Source organism: Episyrphus balteatus, chromosome 2 (genome assembly GCF_945859705.1).
Source record: "Episyrphus balteatus chromosome 2, idEpiBalt1.1, whole genome shotgun sequence".
Taxonomy (NCBI): Eukaryota; Metazoa; Arthropoda; class Insecta; order Diptera; family Syrphidae; genus Episyrphus; species Episyrphus balteatus.
Genome location: NC_079135.1, coordinates 1,332,142 through 1,342,864, shown reverse-complemented (window position 1 = coordinate 1,342,864; position 10,723 = coordinate 1,332,142). Strand labels below are relative to the sequence as shown.

The window sequence follows — 10,723 nt, the reverse complement described above, 5'->3', positions numbered from 1 at the left end:
CTTATTTTAGCGGAATTTTGAATAACAAAAAAACTGTTCAAGCTACAAAAACCAAGTTTATGTAATTGAATAGCACTTAAAAAGCTACAAATTTGTAGGTCAACTAAACTCATTAATTTCAATCATTTCAGATTTTGTCCGCTAACTTCAGACTTCTCTTAGCTGAAAAGTCAATAATTCAAAAACTATGCGAGCTACAAATTTTTGGTTTGCGTAACAAATTAGCATTTAATTAGCTACAATTAATGAGATACATTTTTTTTGATTCCTCTACAAAGTGTCCGCCAAAGTAAGGTACGTATATATTTCGAGTGGCTAGTTTTTTTCGTAGAAAAGTTTTTTCTGAATCCAAACAAAATAAGGTACTTAAGCGACAAAAAAGGAAATAAAACAACCTCCAAAGAAGTGCTATTAGAATTTATTTTAACAAAAGCCATTAAGCTGAAACATACTACTGATTTCGCTATCGACATATTTGTGGTGGTATAAACATGATAACTGCATTTAAAAAAAATTATTAAAAGACTTCTTCTATGATACTTTTTGCCGAAATTTTCTTAAAGTGACAGTAATTATTTGATATAATACTTTTAAATAAACATTTTAAATAAAAAATTCTAATTTTGTGTTATCATGTTTATACCAAAAACACCAGATATAATATTTATTATTTTTGTATTTAAACACATAGAATTAATATTTATACATACATATAACAATTTTTATAAACATTTATTTAATACATTTTTAAGTCAATATTTTATGTCCCTATACCGTAAATTGTTCCCTATAATTGGTCCTGTTTTTTCTTTTCATGCCTTTATTATGAGTTTACTTTTTAAAATGGTCTTCAATGGAGTTTTGGGAATTGTCAGAATTATCAGGACTTATAGAATTCATTGGACTTCTATCACCACAAACCTGTGTTAAAAAAAATTATTGAATTTCCAGTAATTTGAAAACACATTACAATCTTACATTAAGACTTGTGTGTAACATATTTGTTACTGCTTCCAAGTCCAAATTATCATCTTGAGCAGATATCTTCTTCAAAGCTGAGAAAACAATGCTAAGATCCCCCTTCAATTCGGTTACAACTGCAGTGATTTTTTGTGCATTCGAAAGAACTTCAACACTTTGAGTGTAAGCATTGTATCTTACTCCAAATGGTCGTTGAATACTATCAGCAAATTCTCTAAAAAAAAACACAATATTTAAAATAAATTTTGAAAAACTAAAAAAGTTTCACCTCATTTTTTCCTTAGCTTCTTCAAACGAATCAGTATAGTAGTAAGCATTTTGATATGAAGTGATGATGCACTCCTCCTTGCAAGTTATTTCAGGATCAAACTTTTTTATTTTCTCAGTTGCCTGAATAGCATGTGTAAGTTCTGCAATAGAACTTAACAATCCAGCACCGTAAACTTTAAATGATTTATCTGGTTGAAGACAGAGACCAAATTCGACGGTAAAAAAGTAAAGCTAAGAAATAGAACATATTTTATTACGAAAAATTTTTGATTAGAGTTAAAGATTGATAGAAAACTAACAGTAGCAAGTTTTTCAATATCAGCATCTGAAGCACCCAATGAAGCCAGACCAATTTCTTGAGAAAATTGAGCAAAACTTGGATTTGCCAACAATGGCATATGTCCCAAAAGTTCATGACAGCAATCCCTTAAAACAATAAAAATAGGTTTACCTAATATATTTTCATGTTTTTGAAAAATTATAATTACGGTTCTGGAGTATAAAACGGATCTGATGAATGTCGAATGTATTGGGTACAATGAAAAACACGAAATGCTAGTCCAGAAAGAAAATCCCTTGGTGAGAGGTATCCAGCAACAGGTCGCAATTGAAATCCAGTTTTATGTTTCAAATATGTACTGACATCTTGAAGTTGAGGCAAATTATCCTCACGGTAGCCACAAAATTTTACCAAATCTGGCCAATTTTCAAGATACTCAGGGACAGCATGTTGGACATATAAACGTCGCAGCTCATTGAATACTGTACCCCTGTATTAATTTATAAACATTAAATTATCAGTTTATTTTAATTAGATTTGATATTATATTTAGAGCCAATTTTTCAATCTTCTAATAAACAGTCAGTTAACTGTTCGACGAAAAAAGTTATTAGGCTCTTAAACAATCAGATAAAAACATTGAAGTTTTCAATCAAGAATAATTTATTCTACAGAATAACAAAAAAAAAAATTGTCAAATTCAAAAATATTTAAAATTAAACGTCATTTTTATTCATGATTGTTTTTGTTTTCTTGTGTTCCACTGTATTTTTTTCAAAATTCTTTCAAAACAGCTTTGACAACTGACACAATATTTTTTTTGAGATTATTCCTTAGAATAATTTTTATTCGTCTCTGAAAGAAGCAGATAGTTTTATTCTTAGGAATAAGCTATATCTGCCTGTTGAAAAATTGATTTTTTTCTCTATCCTTAGGAATAAGTACTAACTGACTGTTTAACTGACTATTGAAAAATTGGCCCTTAAAAAAAATTAAAATGCGCGACTAGGGTCGCACGTATTTGCTCTTATGGTAAGAAAAGTTAAAGCTTTTTACTGAACAAAATTAGGGAAAATTTAAAATTTGGTATTTTTAAGGAATTTCATAAGTATCTAGTGTAAAAAAAAAATCTGTTTTTATAATTAATTAAACACCATTTTAAATGATCTTTTAAATAAAACCAAGTATATCTTTTGATTTCTTGCATAAAAAGGAATTTTTAGAAAAAAATATTTAGAAAATCGTTAGAGCCGTTTTTTTTAAAAATAATTTTGTATATAAAAAAATTTCAAACATTTTTCAAAAATAAAAATTGGTAGGTATGTTATTTTTAAGAAAATATTATTCAACGCACAAAAACGAAACTTCGATAAAATTCATCAACCCGTTTTCGAAAAATCGATTTTTCAAAATTGAAATATTTTTTTAAAAATCCAAAAATATGTTTTTTGAAAAATTTTAAAAATTGGGTTGCCACTCAATATCCTAGCATATTTATTTGTATGTCACCAACAAAAATTTAAAATAAAATATAGGAAAATCATATAATTATTTTGCAATTTATCCTGAAAATCAAAAATTATAATTGGAATTGATAATATGCAAACAATGCTTAAAGGATACAGGAGAGTATTCTTTTTTTTTTTCAATGTTAGCCATGTTATTTTCATGGCATTTTAATCGTGAATAATTTTATTTGTGAATAAAGTGGAAATTCCTGCTTTTAGGAGTCGTATTCACTTACCTATATCTAACAAATTGCATCAAAAATTTTTCGAAAAAAAACTGGAATTAAACACTTTACTCGCGTCACCGAAGATTTATTTTAATTGGACAATTATTAACAATTTTCTATTTTGTATACTATTTAATTAATTCATTAATTTTTAAATGATGAGATAATTTATTTAATTAATAGTTAATTAACTTTTATATGCTTTGGAGAATGGAATATAGAAACTTAAATTTTCTATTAACCTATCTGGGGCCTGGGGGTAGCGGTTATAAATCAACTGCTATTTTGTTTTTGCAAAATAAAAATCCTTGGGGCAAGCTGAAAATTGTACGCTTTGTTATCCCATATAACACTTGAAATGTATTCCAATTTTCTCGAAACCGGCTCTTAAGATTTTGATGACAAAGGTCCAGTATTTTTGAATAAGGGGTATCTTCTGATGAAAGCATATTTGTTATCTATATTAACTATAGGTAGGGTCTTTTAATTTATAATTTCTCCCAAACGACTTGTTCAAATTCAAAGAATTTTTTAAACAAATGCTTGCACATAATTTTAAAATAAATCGAAAACAAAACTATCAAATGTTTTTATATAACTGTACCTATACATTATTTTAAAATAAATAATTTATTTTTAATTTGAAAAAAAAAAATGAAAATTTGTTTAGAAAAATCAATTTGCTGATAGCTAGTCTTTGAACTTGATTGAAATTTTAGTTTAAGGCGTCGATAAATAATCGCAATAAATGTTGGAATTAGCATGGTTAATTGAGAAAAAGTGTAAACAGGACAATATTTTGATTTTTAGGAGGTTGGTAATTTGAAAAAAAATCTTGTTTGTTATAACTTTTGAGCAAAGGGTGGGCTAACGAAAAAAAGTGATGTTATTTGTTGGAATTAGCATTGTTAATTGAGAAAAATTGGAAAAAGGACAGTTTTTACTCTGAAAAAAAAAATTTTGATTTTAAGAGGTTGGTAATGTGAAAAAAGTTTGTTGTCATAATTTTTGAACTAAGGAAGGGTGGGCGAACAAAAAAAAGTGATATAATTTGTTGGAATTACCAAGGTTAGTTCAGAAAGGTCTTAAAAGTTTTTTTCGTGTACTGAAACAGAAATCACTTCACACCATTTTATATTTATAGTTACCTACTTTTGAAAAATGTTTGGATATATTTTACTAAGCATTTAGCTTTTCTAGGTGTTTATATAGCAAACTAAAAAAATCACTTGAAAAAATATTTGTATGTATGTAGTGGTTTTTAAGGTGAAATGTCAACTTAAGCTTCTTAACAGGAATGTTTTATGTTTTACATTCAAACACGTAAAAATTCTAAGTCAAATAAATAACATTTGAGGCGCAATGCAAACTCTAGTAGATTTAACTGTTGTTAATTATAAATTTGAAAAAAGGTCACTGTGGTGTATGCGTACTTTTTTTTGGTGTGGTGAAAAAAAAAACATTCTTCTATAATAAATAAAGTAAGCAATAGGATAGCGAAAATAAAAGTTGAATTATTGTGGGCTAACCATGGGCAAACAAACCACGGTTTTAAACTAACGATTTTTTCACAGGAAAAATTTTTTTCGGTTTCTGATATGAAGTAAAGTTTTTTGTTGTATCTTTTCAAAGGCAAACGAACCACAGTGCAAAAGCAACAATTTTCGCACTGAGGAGGGTGGGTTAACGAAAAAAAATCTTGGCCAACATTGGGCAATCGAATCAGGCAGGTTTGAAAAAAAAATTAACCTTTCGGGGTGCCAACTTCATATAGCCATTTTTCTCTAAAAAAGCATCTTAATAAAAAATAGGAAATAATTTGTTTTCCGATTACGATAAATTTTGTGGAAAGTGTTCGATAAATTTTAACTTCAATAAGTCTATCATTTTATTATTTTATGAAGACAAAATCTGGCAGTGAAAAGTTAGGAAAATATCTAAAAATGCATTTAGATCAAGGAATTTTATTAAAGATTTGCACTACTTAAGAGGCCAATTCTGATTTTTTTGATTAAATAATAAGATAAATTGGTTCTAAAATCTCCTGAAAAAAATATTGTTTTAATTTTTTTTTTTATTCTTTTGATGGAGCCAGATTTCATTCAGTTCATTTATTTATTTTTCTAAGGCATCTCTTCAAATATTCTCTTCCAAAAGCTATTGTAAACACAATAATAATGTATAATTGTTTAACCGTCGATGTTTCGAATTATCAGATTGCCGACGGCAATTACGTTTGTGCGTATTCAACATTTCTTTTAAGGAAAAAAAATGCCAAAAAAATACGTAAATACCTAAATAAGTTTCAACTTTGAAAAATTGACAATTTTTCCTTAAATTTCCATGAAAAAATAATTTGTTTTTAAATATTTGCAAATATAACTTACCAAGTTTTGATTTCTTCAGGTGTATACTGAACCCTCGGTATTGTGTTTCCACTGTAAATGCATTCTGCTTTAAAACCAATTTAAACTCCCTTTTAACCCGCACACTAATACTTACTGCTTATACGAATTAGCAATTGCACTAAATTGTTCTCTCCTCTTTCTATAAACTGGATCCTTAAATCCTGGATGATCAGCATCTAATTCCGAGCCATACATCAATACATTTTGTGCTTTATCCAAATCCGAAATTTTCCTCGGAAACCATACCATATCACCGAAATCTAAATTAAATTTCCATTTTATCTCCACGGAAAAGATATTTTCTGTCTGAATTTTTTTACCAAAACTTGAACAAGCCGAAAGCGTTCCTCTCCCTCCAATAACTTGATTATTATCATCCGTAGCTGAGGTATAATTAACCGATTGAACTTCCCGATTTAACATCACTAAAACTTGATCCAATTTCTTTCGATCACACTCAACATCCACCAGGACATCAGCTTGGTTTGTGGCATTCTCAAGTGGCGACAACTCCAAATGCAGGACATTTATCCCAAGCTCTTGAAAAACTTGTAAGGCTCTTGCTAAATTGCCAACTTGATTTTTGAGAGTGAAAATTATAGATATCCTGTCTCCGGGTGAATGATTTTTTAATCCTTCATCAACTCTAGTTTCCTTGACTTCCTGCGAAGGACGAAGAAAAGTTTTGTATTTTTTAATTTGTTTAAACAAAAATGGTAAAACTATTATATTTTTTTTATTCCTTGATCATTCTCACATTGTCAATGGGTTTTTTATGTAATGGACTTCCATGTTTAACTGACCACTCCTGTTCACCACTACGATATAACCACAAGCCTAAAAGTCCTTTCCCTGATCCACTCATCTTAACAATATAACTTTTTTTCACAAATTTTATAAAACCACAAGAAATCACTTTTTTGAGAGACCGTTCCCAACCGATTCTAGAGCTCAACTGCTGCTATACACAAAAAGTAGGTCCTTTTATAGACGAGAGAAGTCTTCAGTGCGTAGTTGTCATTGATCAAAATCCCACAATGCAGAAGACATAAAAACAACAAACTTGAAACTTTCTATTGCTTTTGAGAAGACTAGAGTCCCTGGGGGGACGAGGAGAAGGACGGGAGCCTTTCAATTGGATACATTTAAAGAGTGTCTTCGATTTAACTGCACTGCATTCGGAAGTATTAAACGAATAGATAGTCACCTACTACCACACTCCACACCTTACATCCTACCCTCTTCCAAGTCATCAATTAGATACCTTGACTTCCCGGCACATCTTTGCCATCCATGGAGCCAGAAAGCGAAGAAACAACTTGTAGCTTTGATTGGCCGAATCAAGCAAAATCAGGACTTTATTGTTTCGCACTCCCTCCTGACGACACAGAGAAGAGAAAGGGAGCTTCATCCAATGCAAGGATGATGCTGGTTAAATGTAAAACGACCAAACACACACATACAAACATACATCTAACTTCTGCTCCTTATCAATTGAGAAAGGATAGAATATATTACTGAATCACTGAATAAATCTTGTTGATTTTCACTTTGGTAAATGGTTATTCTAGGATCTATTCAATATAGTCCTGTCGTCATCGTCATCTACTTGGTTGTTGGGTGGTGGCGGGCGTTTAATATAATTTAAGGAGAATGATGATAGTTGAGGAGGAGATGGAGGCTCTTCGCTTTGATATACTTAATGTGTTTGCTCTTCACCACTTAAAGTTATCATCATCAAACTGAACATTCTCTTATCCAATTCCGGATGGATGATGGACTCCTTGATGTTGGAGATGTAGGTTAAACTTTAGGTCACCCGCACCCATTTACCATATATAGCACTTTTTCCCACCAACGCACACATCTCTGAAGTAATCTATACTATTTTTGGTTAAATGAGTAATTTTGAAAGAAGATTTATAAATTTTTGTTTTAAGTCGGACTTTGACATTGGCGCTATCTGTTCGAGGAAAAAGGGTTATAGTGTTGAAAAGGACTATGGTGTATGTGTGTGGTTGAGTGTGCAGTTTGGTCGTTAGTAAGGATGACAAAAAAAAAGGAAGGAAGTTTAAAAGGACAATAGGTAGTAATTAGATGACTTTGAGTTTGCATGAGTTATTACAGGCTTCAGTTAAATTCATTGGCCTTTGTTGTTTACGAGAAAGGGAAATCTTTAAGTTTATCTTATCATCTTTAGGTCAAATATTAATGCAAAATACAGATTCTGTAAAATTAAAGTGTTTGATAATTTATAGCATATTTGACCAGACCGATTAAAAAGACGTATTTAAACATGTATTTTATTTATTTGGATTGGATTGATTCAATCATTGATTTAATGCTTAGGTAGCCGTTTATATTGTGGGGCTTAGTAACTGTAAAGCTAACAACCATTATTATCATTAAGTTTGGCATATTCCCATTCAATATTACAAGTAATTTTGTCTCAGAAAAAAAAAAATTATTTCATGAACGTTCTCGAGCCATGATTTATTACGATTTGTCGCAATTCTTTTCTACTTTGATACGCTGGTATAACTTGACCAAAAGTGCATAACTGACATTTTGAAGATAAATTCGTATAAAGCGAAAAATAGTTCAAAACTAAAACATCATGTACTTCGAAAACTCGAGGCGCGGATATTGGCTAAGATAAATAAACATCCCTCTTTGAGTAGTAGAAATATAAATAACTTTCACACAGCCAATTTAACAAAATTTTGGAATCTGTTCTCCAGCTTTCAAAAGACCTTGTAATTTAAAAAACTATAACTAAAAATAACTTTCAAGAAAGCAACGATATTTGTGTAACCTTGGGAAAAAAAAAGTACAACAGATAGCTTTACAGACTTGATAAGCACTGTTATTGGTCATATCAATATTCCTAATACCAACTAACGGAATATAGTTTAACTGAAGCTTCTTTAACCTCGTCCCTTCTGCTAATTCTAACCCTCCTTCAGAAACATTTTTCATCCTAGATTTTAACCTGCTCCCAAACGTTAGGAAATCTTTTACATGAATCATAAAAGAATAAAAAGCAGATTTGTGACTTTTATCATAAAAGAGTTTATGTAAGTAGCAGTGCCGTAGCAAGCCCTTTGATCCCTGTATTCAAATTTTTTTTCCAAAAAAATTGAATAACCTATTTTCGAAAATTCGTGTTAAATTTTTTCACATCAACAAAATAATTTTTTCAGAATTTTATTTATTAGGTATTCATATTAAAACTAAAAAAATGCTTTTGTTTTAAAAATTTCGTTGAAACTTAATCAGTGACAAAAATCATCCCTAAATAAATTCGAATGAAAAAAGTGGTTGTAGGAAATTGCAGAAACATTGGATGGTATAGACTAGAAGGTGCATACAAAATTTGCTACCAAAAGTAAGTCGTTATGTTTTAACGGAATGACTTAGCCCACTTTCATAATTAAGGGCACATATAACGATGATATAGAATGCGAAAAAAGTGGGTCTCGAAAGTCCGTCTGTTAGGATGGCTGTCGGTCTGTATAATGAGCTACAGCCTAAACGGATGAGCAGATCCACTTCAAGTTTGGTATGTAGCAGTTTTTGTGTCTTGTATAGAGGGGTCTTAGAACTATTTTTTTTTTCTTTTTACCAAAAATAACGATACCTATCATATACCAATTTTAGAAAAGTTTAATTTGCTCAATGTTGATTAAAAAATTCAAGTATTAGTTTTTAGACAAGGTCTATCTTTGCATGAAAAAGTTTTTTTCAAAAATCGTTATTAACGGTACCTCCCATAGAACCGGTTTTTAAATTTCGAACTATTTTCCAAATAATTAGTTAAATTTTAACGAATTTTCTTATGCAAAAACATAAAACAAAATTTTGAAAAAAAAATAATTTCTGGTTTAAAAATTTTTTGGATTTTTTTTTTTGGAAAAATTTTGATATTTATTTTTGAAAAATCAAATTTTCGACATTTTTTTTGAATTTTTGGTTTTACGTGCTGATTATAATTTTCTACAACTTGGCATACCAAAATTTTTTTAATTTTTTTTTCAAAAAAACTATTTATAAAAAATTATTTTTTTTTAAAACGGCTCTAACGATTTTTGAATTTTTTTCTAAAAATATATCTTTATAAAAGAAATTAAACTGCATACTTTTCTCGGACCTCAATTTCATTTAAAGTTGTTTTTTATATTTGAAAAACGAATTTTAAGTTTTTTTAATACATTTACCAAATTTTTATATAAAAAGTTTTTAGTTCTAAGAGCAAGTTCATGCGACCAGTCGTTAATTTTATTTTGACAAGATTTTGTTTGACACTCGTGTCCAAGAACTTAAGGCGATCAATGGGCAGTTAACTGTACCAAATCAAAACTACCAGATTTTTTCGAACCAATTATAAAAATAATAAATTTTGGTTTAAAAAAAATCGATTTTCAGTCCAGGGATGTGTCTAAAATCTTTAACTCTAAAATACACAATATAATAATTGCGGATTCACTTTTTCCAAGTGTCTTTTACGATACTTTCATATTTGATTGTAAATTCAAGTTCGATATTTTTAGAAAGCTTAACATTTTATTATAGGTTTTAAAATTTGTCAAAAAAAAAATTCATATATTTTTTTTATACTGTAATATTGTATCTTTTTGTATTGGCTTACAGTTTTTTATCGTTAATTTTAAATCTCCAAACACTCAAATCTCCAAATACTTATTGAGTTGAAATGTCATTCTTCCCACCAAGGATTTTTAAATTTTGAACTTAAATAAAACTTCTTTTTTTTATTTCTATAAAAGAAGACATCAAAGAAACTCTAAATCCTCTTAAAATACCATAAGTATCCTCAAATTTTACTGCAAAAGAATGCACTTCCTCTTTGTTTATTTTCATTCTAAATGTAAAATTTCAAAAAAAAAAAACCGCCCCGCTAACATGCGCATGACCATCAAACGTCCAGTTTTTATAGCAAAGCTTTTATAGCAATGTCGCCGTAAAGTCACAACGATACAAACGCAAAAAACCAACCATAACCAGTATAACCACCCCTGCATCCATCCATAT

The 10,723-nt window shown here is 29.5% G+C and overlaps 1 protein-coding gene across 1 annotated transcript; it reads right to left on the bottom strand.

Moving 5' to 3' along the window:
- Positions 1-411: 411 nt before the first annotated feature.
- LOC129910261 (tryptophan 5-hydroxylase 1) lies at positions 412-6,618 on the bottom strand. Its single transcript, XM_055987563.1, has 9 exons — positions 6,432-6,618; positions 5,995-6,337; positions 5,769-5,934; positions 5,654-5,704; positions 1,740-2,021; positions 1,551-1,677; positions 1,250-1,482; positions 979-1,195; positions 412-921 (listed from the first exon to the last, which is right to left on the bottom strand). Exons 1-9 carry the CDS (start codon positions 6,537-6,539, stop codon positions 832-834), a joined length of 1,617 nt encoding a protein of 538 aa, XP_055843538.1. The 5' UTR covers positions 6,540-6,618; the 3' UTR covers positions 412-831.
- Positions 6,619-10,723: the final 4,105 nt, after the last annotated feature.